The 23,237-nt window shown below is 42.8% G+C and overlaps 1 protein-coding gene, 1 long non-coding RNA gene and 1 other non-coding gene across 8 annotated transcripts in view; 2 read left to right on the top strand and 1 right to left on the bottom strand.

Annotated features, from left to right (window-relative positions):
• Clybl (citramalyl-CoA lyase) overlaps positions 1–23,237 on the bottom strand; it is a 285,431-nt gene that overhangs the window by 64,773 nt on the left and 197,421 nt on the right. For all 5 annotated transcript variants that reach the window (XM_085698178.2, XM_048421903.3, XM_048421901.3 and 2 more), the window contains exons 3-7: positions 19,556–19,744; positions 15,069–15,170; positions 13,220–13,313; positions 11,732–11,899; positions 7,177–7,301 (exon numbers count right to left, since the gene is read on the bottom strand). In XM_085698178.2, the coding sequence (XP_085554304.1) occupies positions 7,177–7,301; positions 11,732–11,899; positions 13,220–13,313; positions 15,069–15,170; positions 19,556–19,744 (678 nt within the window). The remainder of the gene's footprint in view (positions 1–7,176; positions 7,302–11,731; positions 11,900–13,219; positions 13,314–15,068; positions 15,171–19,555; positions 19,745–23,237) is intronic.
• LOC125392126 (uncharacterized) overlaps positions 1–23,237 on the top strand; it is a 100,729-nt gene that overhangs the window by 57,772 nt on the left and 19,720 nt on the right. For both annotated transcript variants that reach the window (XR_015004711.2, XR_015004709.2), the window contains exons 2-3: positions 22,020–22,069; positions 22,577–22,721. This is a non-coding gene — a long non-coding RNA (uncharacterized LOC125392126). The remainder of the gene's footprint in view (positions 1–22,019; positions 22,070–22,576; positions 22,722–23,237) is intronic.
• On the top strand, positions 3,385–3,488 carry LOC125392504 (U6 spliceosomal RNA). The gene has a single exon (XR_007229563.1). It is a non-coding gene; the product is annotated as a U6 spliceosomal RNA (small nuclear RNA).

The following is a 23,237-nucleotide window of genomic DNA, read 5'->3' as shown; positions in this document are numbered from 1 at the left end:
GGACCAAAGTTCAGGGTCTTCCTCCGCTAATTAGTGAGTAACCAGGTGATCACCCAAACATACTTCGTGTCAAACATAATCCACAGTTGCTGATCCCAGATAGTAAATGCCACATTACCCCAATGTTTGGGTAAGATCAATAATGTTAAGGTCCTAGGTTTATTCTCTTTTTGAAATCTGATGTAAATGGGCTACCATGAACTAAAAAATAATTTAAGATTATTAGAATACTAATGCTTTTTTTCTTAAAGTACTGCAGATGGGGAAATCATCTTTTAATTTTTCTAGAAGACCACAAGAAGTCAATATTGTGGATACTGTGGTGGCCACATCAATATTCAGGGGATCACTTGAGTTTGAAACCATCCTGCTCTTCATAGTGAGGTCTAGGTCAGATGGGGATACACAGAAAAGCCCTGTCTCAAAGGCAAAAACAAAACCCCAGCAATTTATTTTCAGCACAGTTAAAAATTGTAAGAAGTTGGTTCAATAGTGTTTTAAGCGCCCGTTTCTGTCTAGCATGCTATAGGGAGACATGGAGGTGGTAGACAGAATTCTTGGTTCTCTAGGATGGTGAGACAGTTCCATGTTTCCTCCCTCAAGTCCTACTAAAGTAGAAAAGACAGAGAATTCTGGAAATGCTTGATTTAGATTTTTACTAAAATAAAATATCATTTGCTAGCTTTTAACAGAAACAAGAACAACAAAATACCATCATAAAACACCAACAACCAGGGCTGGAGAGATGGCACGTCAGCTAAGACCCCTTAAGTGCTCTTGCAGAGGACCAAGTCTGGCTTCCAGGGTCCCACCAGGCAGCTCACAAGTACCTGTAACTCCAGCCCCAGGGTACCTGAAACCTCTAACCCTTGTGGGTACTGAGCTCACACACACAATAAAAAGTAAACCTAAAACCACCAATAGTTTAGAGAATTCCTTGGCCTTTCCTTCTGTTATCAGTTAAAAGATTGAGACAATGATGCTGTGTGCAGACAAAGGGGTGAGGCATGAAGTAAGATTAAAACAAAGGAGAACGTGAGGACAGGCAGTGATGAGAGGAAGGGCGAAGACCACACAGACACAACTACAGACCTAGAGTCCAAGAGGGAGAAAGCGGGCAGACGCTCAGGGAACAAAACGGTCCTGTCCTGGCCCTGTGTATCCTCGCTGGGAGTGTGGCACGAGGCTTCTCCAGCCTTCCTCTGACCCTCTCCGATCTACCCTGGGCATATGGAACAGGTTAGAGTAAACTGAGTCAATCAAAAGCCCTTCCAGGGCAGGGTGGATGGACAGGGTCAGGACAGGACTGGGAGGAAAGTGGCAGGGCCATGTGAGATCTGATGGCAGGAGACTGGGGTAAACACCTGCAGTCCATTTCTTCCTTCCTTGTTGGTTCTTGTTCAAGATCAGAAGACGCTTGTCTGTGCAGAATTCTGAACTGCCCCTATGAATCCTTTTAAGAGTCTATCTGGGGGCTGAGGAGACTCAGGGGAAGGCTCAGTGCACAAGTATGAGGAACTGAATCCAGACCCCGAGCACCCATGTAAAAACTGGGTGCCGTGAGCTGTGGTATCCCCAGGGCTGGGGAGATAGAGCTGTGAGGACAGGTGTTGGGGAGGGGATCTGCTGGTCAGCTAGTCTAGCAAAAGGGCAAACTCCAGGCTCAGTGAGAGAAGACCTCTCAAAAACTAAGGTAGAGAATGAGAGGACAATGCCTGGTACTGACCTCTGACCTCTACACGTGCGTACACCAGTGTGCACAGCAGCACAATACCCACACATAGCATGCACACACACACACACACACACACACACACACACACACACACACACACACATCATGTCCACTCTGGCATTCGTGCGAGTGTTCACTGTTACCCATAAAAAAGCATATTTGCACTATTTTATTGAAGAACGGTGGTCACAGCTTGGATATGAGTGACTTCCAAACAGATCTGACTATGAGATATATTTAAGAAAGTGTTCAGATGCAGGGAGATATAAATACAGAGTAAAGCTATTTGGATTATACTACCTTTAAGAATTGGCTTTAACAAATCATATTAAAGATGAAGTCAACAAGTTAAAGTTACCAGACAACCTATGAAAAATGAAAATGAAAACAAACCAAAACTAACAAAATAAAAATGCTCCTATCCCTTAATGTTGGACTGGCCCTTTGCCTCTAAAAACAAGGCGCGTTAGGAGCAGCATGGGAATTCCACTACGGTGGTTTAAATGTTTTTCTTTTTTTAATTGTAACTTAGTGTGTATCAAATTTGCCGCAAGCCATTGGTACACTCAGATTTCCTAGGGCTGGGCTTTTTGGAGTGGATATTACGGCATATAGCTCTGGAAACTCTAAACGAACAGGGGCACAAAGGGAAAAAGCAGTTACCGGGAATCGCAGGAGTAGGTTTCCGCCCCATCTTTCATTTGGACCTGGATTCGCCGGGCACTACTCGGATTGTTGTTCAGAAATGGACGGGAGAGGCTGTGGGTGGTGGGATGGGCGGCTGGGCGGGGATGGGGTTGGGGACACACTGTCATCTATTAGCGGTTCCGTTCTTTCAGCCGACAAAGACAACAAGGCAATCTTTAGATGGTTTATTTGATCTGTGTGAAAGAGTGGCAGTGAGCTTTCTGGCACTTGGACAAGCAGGAACTGTATTTTTGGGTGGAGGGATTTCTCCCGAATTCTTTCGGGGCGCCTTCAAGAGAGCCATCCGGATGGGACGATATTTCTTTTGTAAAGCTCCGCATTCGGAAGCATCAAGGAAAGATGCTGCGGTGGTACCTAAGGGAGGCACTTGCTTTCTGTAGTTGGGAGGGGATGATTTGGTGCAGCTGGCTGCTTTTGAGATGGAAAGGAACCAACCCACTTCTCCTTTCTGCTCTAATAAGAGAGTTCTTGTAACTGATATCCCCGCATAGGAAGTGTTTATGAATGTCAGCTCAAGAGTCTGCACTACGGCACCTTTCTGAGAGAAACAGGAATGTTTCAGTTCTGTGTCATATTTACAATCCTCACGTCACTGCTGACCTCGCCTTTGACCTTTAAAATTGTTAATGGGATCTAGATCGTGAATGAGAGTTCCCCCTCCCTTGGTGCTTAGACGCTGTCATGAATGAAGACTGCTAAAAACGTTCAAACAAAATCCTTCCAAGCTGACCTGATGCACTCAGGGCCATGATGGGATTAAAGAGGGATCGCCTGGAAAACTGAATCAAACCCAGGTTGCAGCCAGACACCGCAAGAATTTGTCTATTCTAACAGAGAACCTCAAAAGCTCATCCTAAGTACCATGCATGTGTTTTCTAGTCCTCTGTCCGTTTTCACACTGGAAAGAAGTGGCAACTCTTATGCTAAGGTTTCTTTTGACTGTACTTGCTCTGGCAGTACGCATACTAAAATTGTAAAGATACAGAGATTATCATTGCCCTTGAGCAAGGAGGACAGGCAAATTCCTGAAGCATCCCATATTTCTACAAGCTCAAAAGATTTCCTTTGGTCGGGGATCATTTCAGAAAAGCAATGGGCTGTTTCTTCGACCTGTCATTTTTGTCTAGTAAGCAATGAATGAGAAGAAAGACTTAGCAGCAACATTATAATACAGATGGAAAAAAAAACCATGCAGGGTCAAATACACTTTTATATATTTCATGAATACATATGTGATGGGTACCTAATTCTGTGTAATTAAAAGCTTCTGAAATCTCAACAATAACTAAGGGATTTGAGAAGTTTCCACTGTAATTATCCAGTTTTCACATTATGTAAAATTCTTACTGGATTAAAAACAAAAAACAAGAAAACCATGTTTCTTCGCGAAGCCAACACTAACTCCAGCTCTGAATGGAGAATTTCCAGATCTTCTAAAAATCATCACTATGAAAAAGTGATTGGTTTTATATAAACATTTGATAAAAAAAGATTGAATATATATATGAAAAGAGAATAATTTTAAAGAAAATCCTTTATACATTCCAAGCAAATCATATGAAAATGATTTATCAGAGATGAAGTATTTTACCAGATAATTGCCAGAAGAACTAACATGCAGTTGTCTCTCAGAATGCATTTTTCTGGAAGGAAGGGGGCATCTGTTTGGTTAATAATGGAGGTGAACACGTCAGTTAAATGACAAATATTTTACTTCCTGAGAATTAAAACAGGAATAGAGCGTATGCTGAAAGAGCTTTTCCTAACAGATCCGAGTAAGAGAGACCAAGCTACGGTTCCAAATATCAGTCTCTTGCTCCCGATCTTATGACCAGGCGGGCTCTGTCAGGTAAGGGTACTTAGTGTTGAACACTAAGAGACGAGGTGGGTGAAGTATCATTATGTTTCTAAGGTAAATTGTTTTCCCCCATGTTCTCACACTAAACGCATGAGAGTTGATTTCAACGGAACTTCTAACAGAAAAGGACCCTGAGTGGTCAAAGCCTGAGCCCCAACAACTCACCTGCCCAGGACATAGCTGTCCTGTGATGGCTGCCATTTAGAGACAGGAAGAAAACATAAATGACCTGGTATTAACTGCCAACCCCAGCCACGCATCGGTCTCCAAGCAGAAAGGACGTAATTGAAGGCCAGGGGTGGGAGAAGAGGCAAAACTACCTTGGACCGTTTCTCCTTAGAGGAATTAATTAAATGAAATTTTCATCAGAGGAGAGGGACAAGGCCTCAGGGAAATTCATGAGCACCTCACCAGGATGCAAGCCATCTATTTCCCATCCTTGGGAGTCATCTGTGCTTTGGACAGAATATCCGGGGGTTCATATTTTTCATAAATGGCACACATTTGAACTAAAACAGATTAGATGTTTGTTGGAGGTGGTATTTCCTACAGCTGGGTGCTTATTTATCTAAGATCTCTGCCAAAAGAACCCACACTATTTAATCCGCAAGAACCCGTCAAGATCCAGAGGCGCCTACCTGCAATCCCTGTGTTTGAGGCCAGTCGGTTTACAGGCACGGTGAAAGGATCGTGCTAACTGGATAAAATAACCATATGTCCCTACTGGAGGCTCCATTACTTGAGTCATTTAAACCTCGCTGGACAAAAAGCACCAGGCCCATTTGCTGTAGGAAACAACCCTCCACAAAGTGGACAGGGAAGAAATGACCTAATAGGTAAAGCCCTCTGCTCCAATTTCTATGGCTCTGTGTTAAGAAAAGCTGGCCTGCCACACTTTTGTGAAAGCTTATGCCCCAATTATACCCCAACAAGAGGGCCACTACTTATTTGGAGAATGAAAAGAAAACAGCCCAGAACTTAACATTTACATCACCATTATCAAAGTCTTGGGCAATTTTCCCTAAGGAATAATATTTTCAAAATATAATGCCGTCTTCATTTGGGAACCTAACTGGAAGGAAAGGGGGGTTTCTGGTCGGATGTTTGTTTGGGAGCTAGTGAAATGGAGGAAAACTGTTCCCCTCTGCTTGCAAGGCCAGGCACCTACTTTCAGTAGGGTTCAGATGAAGCAGATCATTGAGGCAGAGCCAGCCCACACTGGATCTGTGTGCCATCTCAAGGAAACACGCTCTGCCTCAGTTTCCCATTTCAATAAGTGATCGCTTGCACATTGCTAGCTGGCATGAGGCAGAACTTTAGGGAAAAGGCACACATTGTGTGTGTGTGTGTGTGTGTGTGTGTGTGTGTGTGTGTGTGTGTGTGTACGGGCAGATGTGTGGGAGGGATGTGGTTTGTATGTGTCAACGAAGAAGTACAAGGATTTTCTTTCTATGTAAATATGCTCATTTCCAGGCAAGCCTCATTTTGGGTTGAAATGTATAAACAGAAATAAAGGATGATGCCAATTTAATATTAATTTTTCTGTGAAATGCAGAATATCTTTGATGACCATCACTGATATGAAATTTTAAAAAATGCTACTTATCATAAAATTGGTGTAAAGTCCAAGTGGGATTGTTCCTAGATCCTAGGTCCTAGAACTTCAGGCTTTGTATATTAAGTGTGAATCTGTACGAATGAGTGTGTGTGTGTGTGTGTGTGTGTGTGTGTGTGAGGGGTGGGGCGGGCATATGCCTGTTCATGGTTGAAGGCAGACATCTATAAGGAACGACCTACTTAATAGTTACCCACTTGAACAAGTGTTGTGATGTTCAGGTGTCCTTGGTGCCAGGGAATGTGCGAAGGACATTTCTCACATGACCGTCACAGGTCCACCGCTGAAAACCAGCTTTTGTTTCTCCTCTGCTGCCTTTCTATTTATTTATTTATCTTCACGAGAGTGAGTGTCTAACACTCAGGACTTTCGGCACTTTCTCTCCTAAGTAATTCAGTATGGGAGGCAAGACAATGCCATTCCTTACAGAAGGCTTGGGCTGAGGTGAGAGGTTAGATTATCTCTAGGATAGTTTTATAAATGCACCCCCCCAATCCCTCTGAAAAAGAGGCAAACGGTATTATTGCAAATAACCTTTAAGATAATTAACCGACAATGCTGCAACTAGCATAAAACCTTCCTTCAGGCGACACCTAATTTAAGTGTTACTGGCACAAAGTGGGGACAGATTGCGCATTACCACCGCAATATTTACATAGCAGAAACCCACAGAGCGGGAAACGCAGGCTCAATGAAGCACTAAATTAGAACAACCGCACTCAGTGTTAATTTGCCTTCCATTCTTTCCAAACCTCAGGTCCAGAAATCGGTACAAATTCATCTACACCCTCCCATCCTAAATGACTAAACCTGAGGAGATGGCAGTACTTCTTTTCTCTAGCCCCCCCCCCAATTATAATAACGTGAAATTTACTTCTTTTCTCTACCAGAGCCATGTGGCCAAACTGTGTTTATTTTGTTACAATGCACTCTCACCTTGGTCTGAAATTATTTTCATATTTTCATACAAGCGCTGCTCGGAAGACTGTGCAGGAGGGACTAACAAGACTTAACTTTTTCTAAGGCTGCCAACACAGCTTACAGACAGGATACAGATTAGTGAGATATTTAGGGAAAGAGATGAGTATCTGCCTTCAGGGATTTTTCTCAATGACAAACCTTATTTCCATCCCATGTTTCCCCTTTCTTCTGCCACACACAATGACTTTTCCTTAAGCGTTCAGAAGGTACTACTGTCCCTCATCCTGGCCCACGGTATTTTAAACTCCAGCATCCCCGAGGCACTGACAAACCACTTACCTTTCCCAGCTGCTGGTGCTCTTTGAAGGCAGCGATCAGCTCCTCAGCCCACTGAATCTTTTCCAGGGTCGGAGTGAACTGCTCTTGCACCACCGCGATCTGGTTAGGGTGAATCACCTGTTTACCTGCAAGGAGAGGAACCGCACTGGAGGCCGGGGGTCAGACACCACACACAAACCCAGTGTATCCAGCTTGGGACATCCCTGGATGCCTCACAGAGTGGGTGCTGGAGAATGGAGACAAAATAAAACCCGCAAGCAGACAAGATTTCCAGAGAACCATGTAAGAATAAATACCAGTATGGGGGTAACAGCACTCTAGATTTATAGAAGTGCCACTATAGAGTAGAAAAATCTCTCATTTTAGTTACAGGTGGCTGGACGAGGCAGCTTGTTGAATAACTACTTTGCCTGTGATTTTTAACTGGAGAATATATCTGTAAATTATCCATTATTTTGAGTAGAATGAAATTATATGAGAACTCTCTCAAACTGTATAAACTGTCTCTCCTGCTTGTGTGGGAGGATTGTTGCTTCCTAGAGTTCTTACACCAGCGACGTGTCAATTGTTGGGCTGCTCCACAGATATCATGACCATGTTAATACCAAACACTACTTTACGATCATCTGTGTGATTGTCTTTCTGAGCATGTCGTTTTTAATATGTGTGTTTTAATGAAAATGCATCTAAAGTTGTAAAATAAGAGGCAGATTTGAATACTGCGGCATCTAGATAATTTTAAAAATTTTTAAATAAAGACTACAAAAAATTTAGCTTCCAAAAGTATATTCAGAGCTTCTCCCCCCTTTTTTTTTATAGTACAAGAGTTGGTTTGTCTTCAAATTACAACAAATCATATCTATGTAGAAATACCTTCAAAAAAATCTGTGATTCTTTTTGAAGTTTAAGGATTGTAAATAAAAGCATCATCTATACACAGGTCTCAAAGGATTCTATGCAATCATAATACTGTTAATAAAAAACCCTCAATTTAACAATTGGGGAAGTATGGTTTTAATCAGGTCATTAATAAAATGCAATATAATTTAATGTCACAGTGATGAGATTATGCTGCATTACATGATAAAGTTATGAACACAAATTGCCTCTTTAAAGCTGATGTACACGTAATGGCTGCTAACTGTATCTCTTGCCACATTAATTTGCTTTACTTTTGAAATAGTTGTTTCAGTATTTAACCGCTACAAATTACAGCCCAGACGTTTTATAAAACACCAGTTTCTGTTACTACCCTTATTCTGTGGAGTAGATAAAGGAACAATGTTTGTAAAAATAGTAAAACAGGGATTTTTTTGTGTGATAATGTTTCAATAGTCAAATAGATAATATGTTTCAGGCCCTGGCACAGCTGAAACATTTCATGTGACAGTTTCATTCCTGCCTGTCAGTGTCAAAGGAAAATGTTAGGCACCTATGCAAATAAAGGTGCTTCAAACTATTGGAAGACTAATTTTTGGAGACAAACAATAAGAGCTACAAATTTGAACTCTTTTCTAATAGTAGGTATTCATTCCACATTTAATTAATTTAATAGTTGTAATAATATTATTTAAAAAGCTTGTCAGCGCCCAGTAGTCATTTCCTAATTGTTAGCCCGGGATTTTATAATTTATGTACATAATTTACACTGCTGTGCAAAAAGGCAGATTTCACGGAAACTTTGGGGACAGGCACTGTAACGTGAAGCACAAACAACGAGCTCGCTACGTTCTTGTGGAATCTCCCGACGGCTGTGAAGTGCCTATTAGAGGCCACTGTGAAGACTATGCTGGGTTTTTACAGTGTACATACATTGGCACGCCAAGGCCACTTTCGTCACTGCATACATTCCCATGACCGTATAGCAGGCTTTACTGCCGTGTGGGAATGAAGCAAATATGTTATCCAGAAGGCTTGTTATTGACAAGGTACCAAGAGGGTGCAAAATTGGACGGCATTAAAATTTATGACCGTGAGATCCTTTTCACAGGGACCACTTGATATATCTTGCTTTAAATCAATACCTGTCAAGTCTTTTAGGTAACTGTATGATGGTGTCATTTCTGTCTTCTACAAAAGAGGCAAAAAAAAAGAAGAAAGAAAAAGAAAAAGAAAACCTACATTGCTTTTCATATTTATAATCCTGCCTCGCAACATGCAGCACCATAGCAACTGCAGCGGCTGAGGTAGTGGGAAACGCATTCTCCCTAGTTGTAGTTTGAGTGTCTTTTTATTATTTTAAAAAAAATTCCTAACGTTAACGGCTATATCAACGGATTGATTTTAGATCAGTCAATGTGTTTGGGGACCCCATGCAGTGACGACAGCAAAATAGAAACTACAGCCCACTGTTTGGTGTGATGGTAACTTCTTTTGGAGGGAGGAAATGGGAGAAATGATATAGTTTTATTACATTCTCCTAAAATAAAACTAACTATGTGTATGGACACATTTGTATTTTTGCTTTGAAGTATAGACAACCTGGCCTGTACCAGTGTTACGTTGCACACTGCCACTGATTTTTCAGCCCTCCGATCACCTGCTCCAGACGAACACTGTCCAGCTGGTGACAGTTATTCGTCTTCTCCCTCCCTCCCTTTCATCTTGTTTCTTCTTTCCCTTCCTTACACAAGGCTTAAGGTATCACAACTAAATCCCACAACCTAGTACTCTAAGATAACTAGCATAAAATATTCAGTGAGAGCATGGGTTTAAGAAAATGCTCTGTGTGGTCTCCTCTGACTACCTTTTATTAGTATGTAGAAATATAGTCGTGGCAACAAAGAGCTGTTCTCTCAAAATCAGTAAGTATGTACGGCGTGTGGCCCCCAGCTTACAGCTTCTGTCACTTGGATGCATAACGGGCACGGTGCCCTCGGTGCCTCCCTGCACCCTGGCCCCCATCTTCCTGTGGTTTAATGCTCCCCGTTGGGCAGAAACAATAGTGCCAGGTCCGTAAGTTCTTCGTGCTGAGTTGGGCACAGTCTAGACATTTAAACCGGATTTGAAATAGCTTGTCTTTTGAGATTGAATTGGGGACCAATTTAATTCAGTTCTGTATCTTGAGAAACCTTTGAGCCCCAGAGGAAGCTGGAAAAACATCAACCCAAGAACATGAAGGGCTGGTGGCTGAGGCCAGGGCGCTCTTTCCTATTGAATTAGCTCCCACTTCAGAGCAACATCTGGCTGCCTGGCAGCTAATGCCACATGTTATAGGCCAACAACATCGGGGTCTATTAGGTAGATTTCATGGAGTTTTTTTTTCCAACTTTCCCATCTGGGCCACATCCTAACTGGCCACCGGAAAGAGACAAGGACAGGCATGCCCCATGCGCTGATCATCAGGGGGATTCCTTTCTCTTTCAGTCTATATTAAGTGTAAAGAGAAACTACTAAGAGCTGAAATCATTGGACAACATTTCTATGCATGGGATCATATGCTCTTAAGCTTAAAAATTAGGCATTCAGGTTTATTTTAGTACCCTGCTATATGCAAAAACAGACGTCGGGATTATTTTATTCTAAAATAGCTGTACTGTTACTTAAGTCTTCCATTTTGTTTCAGGATAAGAGATCCTCTGCTAACATACCTTTTTCATTTCAAGGCACACTATGAGACTTTCAGCTAAATTCTGACTAGGTATAGTACCAAAATATCTTTAAAAGGGAATAACATCCTTTCCTCCCCTACTTCCCACCTTCCTTCCTTTCCTCCTCCTCCTTGCTGGGTATATTTATAGCTATCAATCTTAGCATTTTCACCATAAAAATAAACAAGAGAGAGAATATTTGTGTGTGGGGGTGGGGGGTGGGGGTGTGAACACTCACATGCACGTTTGCATGCAACTGCACAGGATTATTTATGCATAAGAATTCTACTAAGGTCTTCAAAAGACAGAGTTCTGTTGCAAAACGTGATTTTCAGTTGTTCCTTGGACTCCTGGGGGACAGGAATGATGAGCACACCAATGGCTGTCAGTGCCTGTCTGTACCCCACGCAGGCCTGTGAGGGACTCGCGGACCCAGTGCCAGCCAGTACCGGGAGATGTTGGCAGGTACGCAGACACTTACTGGGGGACACAAGAGGAAAGAGGGGCTTGAAGTGTCCAGATAATTTTTAAAAATCAGTTATAAGTGAAAATCAAATCACAGGCAATATCAATTAAAGATGAATTAATACTTTAACTATTTTAGGAACATTTTCTTATGTTGCATCAATTTAAATTTCTGACAGTTATTCACTCTGAAACCCTCCCATAATAGCCTCATCCCTGGCCTGGGACAGCTCAAACTATACAGAAATACTTAGTAAGACAGGGGGAATAAAGTAATAAATGCAAACTAAAAAAAATTCAAACAAGTGTTATGTTTGATAATTTGCAGAGACGAGAGAGAGAGACAGAGAGAGAGAGAGCCACCCACCAACCCAGGTAGTAATTATGTGCCTTCTGCTCTGTGTAGCTGTTTTGTGTTACAGGTCATGTGGTGAGTAGGCATCTCTTTTTCCTGGGATGCCTGCTAATGTACACACTTAAGACAGCACCAGGCATCATACCAGTGAAGCCCATAGCGGCGGCCTCTCTGGACTGCTTGAGAAGCCCATCTCCATCCCGGAAGTCAATGTATACAAGATCTATGGCTTGCAGGCCAAAGGCCTTCGCTATGACGACAATCTTCTGCCGGGCATAGAGGATGTCCTGGGTGTCCCTATTGCTTGTGGCACCTGTAAGTGGGACATGTATAGAAAAGTGAGACCTTGCCCTTGGAAGCAAACCCAGACACACGTACTATAGGAACCAGGTTACAAAGGCATGTACGTTTCCCCGGGGACTGCATCCCAGAAAAGCAATTATTACAAGACACAGGAAGACAGGTGTATGGGGAAGGAATGTTGAATAGTGAACTGGCACACTGTTCAATATAATCACTTGTACATGCGTCGGGGAAAGGCCCTTCGGTATTGGGAGGTGGAAGTGGGGTCACAGCGACCTGATTCTCCTCCTCTGTGTTATCACTTGGAGAGTGTCAGGCCAAACACAGAACTACATGTATCTGGGAGGCCGTGTGTGGGGGAATGGCTCACTTCTTAGGAATGGCACGTGCTGTCTTGTTACATCTGTCCTCAAAGACGTCCTGAGCCCGCGCTCTGGGGTTTGGATGGAGCACTTGGGAAATGAGAAAGACTCTCATTTTGGGAGAGGCAGAAAGCGCCTCTTGTAGTACACTCAGCTGCAGGCACAGCAGAGTCCCCTGAGAAGACCTGTAACTATATAAAACTTTCTTTTTCACCCTGACGGGAGGGAGTGTGTCACTGCTGAAAGTCGGGCTACAGTACTAGGAAAAGTGTCCCCAGAGCCCTGGGACGTGGGTCTGAAGATGCCTTCTGTAACATTGGCCTCCAGCCTCCAACTGTGGAAATACCCAGAGAAGAGCGCAGCGCTCGAGGCGGGGGGACACATCACTGGGCAACGGAGGGGCAGGAAAAGATTTAACAATAAATGTTCTGAAATATATGCTAAGGCGAATTTATAATCTATCTTAAAAAATATTTGCCTACTGCATTTAACGTAGAAAAAGACACTGTATTGAGGCCAACGGGATAGCACTTCAGCATTCTGCTTGGAGGCCCAGATCCTGGACTGACGTGAGGACAAGATACTGAAGCCAGCATAGGATTGTTGATGCTAGTAGAAGCCAAATAGACCCTGTATGTTCTTGAGCATGCCTGAGGCTCCAAGGGGCTTTTATTAGTTACTTTATAAATGAGTGGACATAATGACACAGGACACTGGAAGCAGGAAATGGAGTCCTAAATTATCGGGAAGTGGTGGTCAGTGAGTTCTATGAAAAGCCATGGTCAGGACTGGGAAATATGCATTGTTATGCAAATGTCCCTTCGTGAGGGGGCAAAGAAAAAAATTACACACACACACACACACACACACACACACACACAGGGTGGGGTGGGGGTTAGGGGGGGAGGGGGAGAGAGAGAGAGAGAGAGAGAGAGAGAGAGAGAGAGAGAGAGAGAGATCTTCAACACCTATGCTGGCTCGGAAATCTTCTCCTCCGAAAACGACTGCGTCGAGAAACAGACCCACTTGAGGCCCAATCTTCAAGGTCTCTTCACACACTGCCTGGAAAAGAACAGAACAGAGTCTCAGAGGCTAGGAGCCAGTTCATCAGTGATACAAAAGATCTGGATGTTAACACACCTTGGCTGAAACAAACTGAGCCCTTCCCCAAAGCTTTAGAGTTTCCCGGCTAAGTACCTCATACACATTTGCTTTGCCTGGTGTTTACGTTAATATAGCCATCACTATTTATTACTAGAATGCTCAAATTAGAGGTCACCCAATTTTCTAGATTACTTTGATTGAACTTTTTTTTGCTTCTATTATAAGTAATTTATGTCTCTCCAGAATTTGTTTTTGCTTTAAGTGGCAATTAAATAATAAACATAAAGCCACAGGAGAGGGGGGAAAGAATTTTTGAAATTCAGCTAATTGAATTATTTGCATTAGGGTCAAGTAAAATGGTTTCAGGCTTAAAGTCAGGCAGTGCAAAACCTACAGCTTCGGAGGGGAAATAAAAACGCTACGGGTCACCCAGGGAGTGGAACAAAGCAACTCTGACATGTTCAGATGAAAGTAAAGACGAATCACGTTCGCTGGAGGTGGAATTGTGGGTCTTGGGCCTGCGAAGTGCTAACATTTGTGTCGATGGGAACACAGTGAAGGAAGTGGTGAGGATACTGCTGATTAATTTCAGGCATTGTGGGAGTTCCTAAAAACATTACTAAATAAAATGGCAAAATTGTGGTTTGAAATTAAATCACTGTATGTATCTGAGTCCAGCTCAGGGATGTATGTGCTTCTGACTGTGCTCTGGGGGTGCCAGGGTGGGCTGTAGCACTCTGTGGTTACTTGTATAAAGGAGTTAGTCACGAGACAGGCGTGAAGCAGCCCCCCAAAATTTGCACTCGGCCCTCCTGCACACCCCTCTGAGTCTGTAAAACTCCCCTGTGCATCTGCTTGTATGTTCTTCATCGCAGATCATCTAACTTTTATTAGTGATTTTTTTTCTCCTGCCCTCTGGAATGGAAGAAAATAAAACAAAACATAAAATCACCAAGGGCTAGAAAATCTGGGAAGAGGGTACAGGGGGTGCCAGGCAGTCATTGGAAGGTCGGGTGGGCTGGGAGACACATTCTGAGAAATGGTCTGCAGGCCAATAGGTCAGGGAGACAAACCAGCTGGCTCTGAGTCTGGTAAGACAGGTGGTTTAATGCAGCCGTACAGCCACACAGTGGCTGAGAATTGGCTTAGCTCATCTTTTTATTTGTGTGTTAGAAAACACTATGTTTGGAACATGACAAATCGAAGCAAGAGACTATAAGTTATTTATATATGTGAACAATAAACAATAATCTTATCCGCTAGAGATTAGAGATAATAGTACTACAGAGAGGCCAGGGCATTTGAGGATGGAAAAACAATTTGCAGGAAAAACAATTCAAGTTTAATTCATAAAGATGACAAAATAAAATTCCCATGTACATTTAACCCACACATGTACAAATTCAAAACATATATTCATTCTGTGGTTTTATCTATGTGTATATACTCCAGGAACGCATAAATGTTTTATTTAGATATTTGAGACAGACAAGGCCTTCTTTTTAAACTAGTTTCTTTGTCTTCCAAGATATTGACAATCCAAGATAATGTTTTTGGAGTAGGATGGATAACACATGGTATAAATACCTTTCTTTGTTTACAAATCTTTCTTTAAAATAATTTTAAGTAGATGTTCAAATTAAAAAAAAACAGTTCCCTTTAGGTAATTAAAATAAAACGCTAACTTACATCACCACGTTATGGCTTTCTTACCTTGAAATTGAGCAAACCCATTGCAGTCTCCACAAAGGGGATTAAATTCATTGGCTGTTCAAGTTTTCGGCCTTTTAAGTGGAATGAAAATTTGTCTGAAAACTAAAATCAGAAGTGTCATAGGTGATTAGCGACAAGAACAGAAGTTCAACCCCTGAAATGCAGACACAGGAGCAGGGCTGAAGCCTTTGACCTGAGGAACTAATATCCCAGCCTCCTTCATCCACACAAAGGAACGGGGAGGGGGTGAAGAAAGCAAAAGCCGAGAAACTAAAGGTAACAAAGTTCCCCGGAAACCACAGAGTGAAATCTCAAACACCACAATCCGCCTTCCTCCAGAGGAAATAATTTGAGGCCTAGGAGTTAGAAGGGAGGAAAGACTCCCAGGTTTAAATGGTTCCCTGGAAAACATATTTACCCAGGACCCCTCACCCTCTCTTCTCTGCTAAATGCAAATAGCAGGCGCGGGGAACAAAGCGGAGCTCTCTACCTGCCCTTCTGTTTTTGTTTCGAACCCAACACCGACACACGTGCAATGCGCAATGTTCGGCTGTCTTCTACGTATGTAAAATCGGTATTATTCGTTATAGTGCCTTTACCCTTTGTTCGGGAGGGTTTTCTCCATAATTTTTTTCAAGCTTACCTAGGAAGACCTTAAAAAGGAAGTTTAATTCTTTGAAGACCAAAGGTTGCCAATTTTTTCCATGAGACCAGTTCACAGCTAGCTCTGTGCTGCCAGTGGGGTAGCCCAAATTCCAAAATCTATCATCTGGAAACATACAAAAGCTCTCTCGCAGATCCCCCACAACCCCCGTTTCAAAAAGGGGGGGGAGCCCCACAATCTAAATTGTAAATCTATTATGTCTATCTAGATCTAATAAGATGTGGGAAGATAAAAAAAAAAGAGAGAGAAAGAAACACAGGTATAATAAAGATATTTTTGTAAATAAAGTTGAAAACATATATATCCATTTAAATTTAAGGAATATTCAGCCATTAATGGATATCAAAGGAAAAGGGAATTTTAATCATCTCTCCATTCAGTCTCAGTTGGGTAAATCATATCTAAGAGATTTGCATAAATATAAACCATCAAAGACTTTTCATCTTCAAAGGGGGTTTCAAGACCCTATAAGCTTTGTACTGTAATCATCACAGGTCACCACCCTGCAGGAATAAGGCTGCTATGGCAACATAAAAAACTAATGCTTAAGGCTTAGCATAATATTCTCACTAATAGAAAGGAAACTCATTTTAAAAGCAGGCAGCCTATTTACCAGAGGCAGGATTAAAGGTGTTATTTCCCCTTTACCTGCCCCCTCCGTGCCTGGGCTCCCCCCCCTAAAAAAAACCTAATCACTGGGATCTTTAAAAAGCTTTTCAGCGATTTGCAGTAACTTTACAATTAGGCTAAAATAAATCACAGCTTTCAGTAATGAAGAATGATTCCCATTGCTCGCTGCCCCTCCCTCTGAGCCGGCGTCACCAGCACCTCTTCTCAGTAACTTTCAGGGAAGGAACAATCCACTACCCCAGCCTGGGAGAAGAGGAGGCTTGCGGGATGGGGCAGCCCGTATGGTACTAGACGCTGGGAAAATAAAACATAATTTATGTCACAATTAAACTTGAAAACAAGTACTGAAATATTGGTGGTTTGAGTGTTGAATACATAGCTATGGGTTTTTTTTTCTCATTAAAAAAAAGAAAGAAAGAAGAAGAAAGAAAACTCCCAAAGCTACTTGGACCGTTCTCTGTGATAGTCATTATAACTACAAAAATCGTAAAGTTTACAAGTAGGTAAATCTTTTACAAAATATCCCCTGTTCTTAACGAACAAAACCTCTAATGCCTTTTGCTTTATAGCCAATAGGGGCATTTAAAAATAAAATATGCTAGCCCCTCCCCCTTCCCCATCCCCTTCTTTCTTAAAAAATTGCATTAAGTACTAACACAAAAAGTAACTAGTGGAGAAGTTTCAATTAATTTTTTCAAAAGGAGACGATTAAATGTTTCCGGCCTGGTAAAGTGTTCATTTCATCGAGGTGGAGGGGACTGGGGAGGGGGGGCGCGAGGAAAAGAAGGGGGGAAAATTACAAAGAGATTGGGGAGGAGATGAAGTAGCAGGGCTCAGCAATTCTTTCAGTCCCAGCGCACACCCAATAGCGTGTTGGAAGAATGCACACTGTTGGGATTTGTGGGAGAATTGTCCCGCGACAAAAGAGGCAGAGTCACGCTTGTTACAGCCCAATAAGCCGTGCCAGTCAGACAAGAGCCCACACTAACGACAAAAGGCGAGTAGGCGATTCTCACACAAAAGAAAACAAGCAAGCCGGTCTTTCAGTTGTGCGTCAGGCTTGGGGTTTTACGCTCCGCACACATACAAACGGAGAGGAAAATAAACAGCCCCAGAGACTTCTGCTAACTACAAGTCCTATTTCAGTTTCGGAGTGTTCCTCACATCCACGAATCTGAAACTGCGACAGGAAGCTTAGCTCCAGGTTGGGGAGATCTCATCCCCATCTTAAATGAACGGTGACGCGGTGTTAATAGGCATTAACGAAGAAGCTAACGGGAAGAGGACTTTGGAGTCCTCCATCAGCTTAATACTTGTCTGGATGGGGTCGGAGCCCTCAAGACATTAATATGCTCTACACCCCTGTGTCTCTACGTAACTAAGGCTCACCTTGGTGAGATCTCTGGTTAACTAAGTAAACACAAGCCCTTGACGAGCAGGTCTTTGAGAGGGCTCCGATGCAGAGTTGCCAACACAAGTACCATGGCATCTACATGGGTAACAATTCTCGATCTTCTAGTAGCTATGGTCAAAGAGTAAAGTAGAGAAGATAAACTGACTTTTCATATCTTATATTCAACTAAGAGATCCCAAATATTATCACTGCAATATGGAACCAATATAAAAATTGAGATATTTCCCATTTTTCTTTCTCCACTCGAACTTTCTAAACTCAGGCATGTGTGCACACCTCAACCACCCAGGCCACATTTCAAATGCTCAGCAGCCATAGTGGCAGGTGACCCATGTAATGACAATAAAGATCCAGCATATCCAGATGGATTAAAAATGTGAGCAGTTGGGGCTGGAGAGATGGCTCAGTGGTTAAGAGCACTGGCTGCTCTTCTGGTGGGTCTGGGTTCAATTCCCAGCACCCACTTGGCAGCTCACAACTGTCTGTGACTTCAGTGGGTCCGACACCTTCATATATGCATGCACGCAGGCAGGACACCAAGGATTATGAAAAAATAAATACATTGTTAATTTTTTTTTAAAGTGAACAGTTTTACCAGGTAGGACAGCTACTCACAGAATTGCTATGGCTAGGTGCACAGCCTTCAGGATAATATGAGATATGGCTTTGAATACCCCACCAGCCATTCAGTCTAGCTATTCCCAAAGGTTCTGCTCCAAGTGGTATAATAAAATGGCATTTTATTCAAGGGACTTGCAGAATAGTAACTCCCTATTCAATACCCATTCCCCGAATCTCACAATTAAAACAATCATAGCATAATTGGGCCCATTTCAAAGTTTTCTTAAGTAATTTGACATGCCAACCACTTTACATTTCAGGCTTTTATTGGCTGAAAAGTCTGTTGTGAAATGCAAACACACCTGACAGTAATTTAAAAAAGGGCGCACCAGAGAGCTGTTCAGGAAATAATATCTGAGCTAATTAAAACCACGAGTTAAAAGCTTCCTGTTTCTTCCTCCAGTTGCCCTAAGGAGTGACCTTTCCCTTTGGGTTCTTTGCTTGGTGGGCAGCTAGAGGTCCTCACTGCCTGCGATGGCTCCACAGAGCCTCAGCCAGAACCATGGCTCTTTCAAGTACAAGCAAGCCCTGGCTTCCTAGCGGCAGGGCGGAGGCTCAGGCAAGTTAGTGCCCAGGAACTGACTTGTGAGGGCTACGGAGGCAGCTGCAGTGACCACAGATCCACTCAGAAAGCAAAAGCAGTTGCTTCCAAACGAGAGCTCTTTGGGGAAACGTGTTGGGGAAAGCGGGATCCTTGGGGAAGGAAATAGTAGATTTATTACCCACTTTTCACAATTCCTTCTCCTTTTTTCTTGAGTCCGGATCTCAAGTAGCCCAAGCTGGCCTCAAACCTGAGGATGACCTTGAACTTCTGATCTTCCTGTCTCTATCTCCTGAGTGCTGGGGTTATATGATTTTGTCACCACACCCAGTTTTAGGTGATGCTGTGTGGTATCTAACCAGGGCCTTCTGCATGTTAGGCAAGCACTCTACCAATGGACCTACATCCAGCCCCATTTTCTCCTTGTCTCTTGGAGTCTCTCTCTTTTCTCACGGTACTGACTGAATCCAGGACCTGACACATGACAAGCAACTGCTCTATCCATGAGTTAGTGTGAGCTATGTTTGTGCATCTCTAAACCGATGCCCTCCACACCCAATCCTGGTGACCGACTCTTTAGCTGGCCCTGAGCCACACAGCAAAGCACTATTGCTTACCCACTGGATTTCTTCGGGACCTTCCACCTTTGGTAGCATCACACTAGAGGGAAGAACTCGGGCCTGCAGAATGGTCTCCAGGTCAGCTTCCGCCAGACCACTGGACACTGAATTGATTCTCACACACTTTTCCGTTGGGCCCAGATCAAAGTCTTCGAGAGTTCTTACTATTCTCTGTCGAGCTTCATCCTGTGAACATTGAGAAACATGTACCTAAATTTACTCTTCACAGTAAGGAAAACCCAAGGAACAGTCCCAGAACTCTGACGGACACTGTGATGAGAATATCACCATTTCTGTCCATGAGAAAGTGATGGTGGAAACGAATTATCCACACTTGTAGGGGAGCGAATGATTTCTATGCATCTTTCAAGACGGCTGGAACACAAGGAGAATAATACCATCGTGCATACTGGCTGTGTACCTCTGAATGGCAGAGCAATTTGCTCATTTGGGTACTTTCTAGTTGAGGGGGTAAAATAATTCACTGATTGGGCATGAACTGTGCACTAAGCATGGTTCCAAGTCTTTCCCCCGTTTTCTTCATTTCTAGTCTTAGAAGCTACATGCCACTGGAATTGTGGCACTAGCATCTGTCAGTACAGTCGAAATGCAAACCCTTGCACTTCTGCTCCCCAGGTATCATGCTTTTTAGAAAAAGGATTCATCTGTTTTATTATTATTTTTTTTGTGCGTGTGTGACCAAGTTGCGTCTTGACATTCAATTAAGAAGGGGTTTACAGGAATCTGACATTCAGTACTTCATGAAAGATTCCTACTAATTCAGAGGGAACCAGTAATATCACTAAGAAATCCCTTCACGGAGCGCTTGACAAACAGACTGTTTTCTTTGATTTGACAGTCTGTGCTGCAGTTATGAGAAGCTGAAAGTCACATTTGAATTATTCCAAGAAAAACCGTATGAAACCGAATACGCACCAGCTTTGAGTTGGAGGTGAACACTGTGGGGTGGGTGGGGGAAAAGTGAGAACACTGAGAGGTAAGTTCTTAGGGCCATTCTTTACCGCCAATTCTAGTTTCAAAAATAAAGTCCTCCATCTTGCCAACAGCCCTCAACAAATTCTCACTGCCAGAAGGAACACTTACCATAGGTAGCTTCATTTAGGAAGAATTTTTATTACACCAATAAAACTTTAAAGCATCTAAATACTGATGAATGCATTAAAAAAGAAAAAAAAAGGTCCCAGAGCTGGAAGTATGGCTCAGTGGTTAAGAGCACTCAGTGCTCTTGCAGAGGACCCAGGCTTAGTTCCCAGCATCCACATGGTGGCCACAGAGTGATATAGTCTGCTGGCCTCCATGGCCACTAGTCACAAACATGGTGCACATATATATACACATACATATACACATAAGCAAACATTCAAACACATAAAATAAAATTACATAAATCTTTGAAAAACACTGACAATATGCAGCCATTTGAATAGTAACACATATCTTAGAAAAGAGCTCCCCAAAGCATAGATAACCATGAATTATTTGGTGCGTATAATAAGCACACCTTTAATCCTAGCACTTAGGAGACAGAGGCAAGCAGATCACTGAGTTCAAGGCCAGCTTGGTATATACACAACGAGTTCGATGCTAGCAGAGTTACATGGTAAGAGTCTATTTAAAACAAAAAGTGATAGAATTATCTAAGCCAACATAAAGTCTAGACCCACAGAGACAACCCAAGACAGTTTATTTAAGCTGGACATAAGAAAGAATAGAAATCAGGAAGGCTTCCAGTTGGGGTCTGAGCTAAACAGTGTAATGAGGACAGAGGAAACGGCACCCAGAATGAATTTAGGATGTCTCTGTGCAAACCTCATTTACAGAGTGTTGGCTGTAAATACTGAGGCCGAATATAGGCAAAAGCAAGAGAAAGCACATAAGATGATGCAGTCAATAGTGATTTGAGTCCACATGATGGATGGCCATTATTTAATGTTTCAGATTTGTCTTTAATTACATATGTGTGTGTTGTAGGAAGTATGTATACACAAATGCCCAAAGAGGTAAGTAGCATCAGACTCCCCTGAAGTTGGAGTCATGGGTGGTTGTGAACCATACTTGATGAGGGTATGGGGAGCCAAACATAAGTCCTCTTCAAGAGAAGGATGGGCTCTTAGCCTCGAAGCCTCCTCTCCAGTACCCACCCTTCCCCAAACTGACTATTTCACAGTAGAGGCCATTTGGGTACTCTATGTACTGTGGCTGCAGAAGCTAACGGGGGTGTACTGATGGCCAAGCACAGGAGTCAGCCCAATAGCAGGGTTCGAAGGCCGTCTGTCGTACCAGGAGGGGTTCCTCTGCCTTCAGAAGTGCCTCTTTTCAGATCCATAGCCTCAGAGAACCTAAAAAGCCAGGTCATGCTGCGCACCATCCACAGAGTTACTAAGTCTGGATAGTTTGGATTTGCAAACATTCTAACTTCTGGATTCTCACCCTATAACAGGTCAGCCTTGCAGAAGATCCACCAAAAACACTGACTGGGAAAATAAAAAGGTAATTCTCTAGATTGTTCAAGGGTAAAAATATTATGCCATCAAGCTAAGTATGGTGGCTCACTCAGGAAGCTGAGGGAGGAGGACACCAGGTGTTAGGCCAGCCTGGTCTACGTTCCAAGACGCTGTCTTTAAAGGAAAAGACTGAATCAACATGTCTACCAAACGTGTGCTTGATGACACAGAATCCCTGGCAACTCCCTAAATTGTTTCTCTGGTGTCAAACAGAGCTGGACCCTTAAGCTGTTTGGTTATTTCCTTTGGATCTGAAGAGAAATGTTTGTTCAGCGCTCACGTCCCAAACCTGTTTGTAATTTTTCATCTGAAGTCAGATTGCCATGGTTTCCGCACATTCCGGCTGACTTAGTAAAACTCAATCCTTGTGAAATTGGCTGCAAACGAAGCCTCTAATTCCAGTTTCTAGGCATAATCTGATTAGTCCGTTTCGTGTTATAATAATGAGCAGCCAGCATTCAGCATTTCCTTCCTTTTTGTTTTTTTGGCTCAGAATAAACAGGGCGCTCTTTCCTGGCATGGCGGCGTACCTTTCCAAAGAGAGAGAGGATGGCGTTTGAGGTATATTGCCACACAACACCCTTATTAACAGGGTGTTGTTTGCTACAATTTACATCAATGAGGAGCGGATCCCTCTGGTACGTATTCCAAAATATCCAACAACCTTACTGAATTTACACCAACCAACAAGTGTGCAGATTTTTTTTTTATTATTTTAATGGTAAAATATGTCACTGTGCTAGTAAATACACCCAAGCCATCTGTTGGGCTGTGAGGAAGGCGGCTTCTAAGAACAATTAGTGATGTGCATTCTGTGAGTTCCGTCCACCGGTGGTGAGGAGAAAGACGTTCTGCACTTTGTTCGTTTGACTTCTCCATACCATCTTCATTATTCCCTTCCCTTCAGGTATCTTTTTCTCCAGCCTTCCTCCTACCTCCTCCTCCATCTTCAGGTGGGTTAACAAGAGGTCTCCAAGCGTCTGTCACACTCCCTCAGTGCGGTGCTCCGAGTGACTTTCAGAAATTTTGAAAGGAACGTGCTTTGTGGAGGAAGAATGTTATGGGGGAAAGCTGGTCTCAGGGAGGCTGAGGGGGATCACGCTGCAAACGGCACAGCCTTGTTGATGGGTCCTCCTGGCAGGATGAACGTGGCC

This window comes from Myodes glareolus, chromosome 12, assembly GCF_982192425.1.
Source record: "Myodes glareolus chromosome 12, mMyoGla1.1, whole genome shotgun sequence".
Lineage (NCBI taxonomy): Eukaryota > Metazoa > Chordata > Mammalia > Rodentia > Cricetidae > Myodes > Myodes glareolus.
The sequence above is the reverse complement of the archived record's forward strand: the minus strand, read 5'-3'. Positions and strand labels throughout refer to the sequence as shown.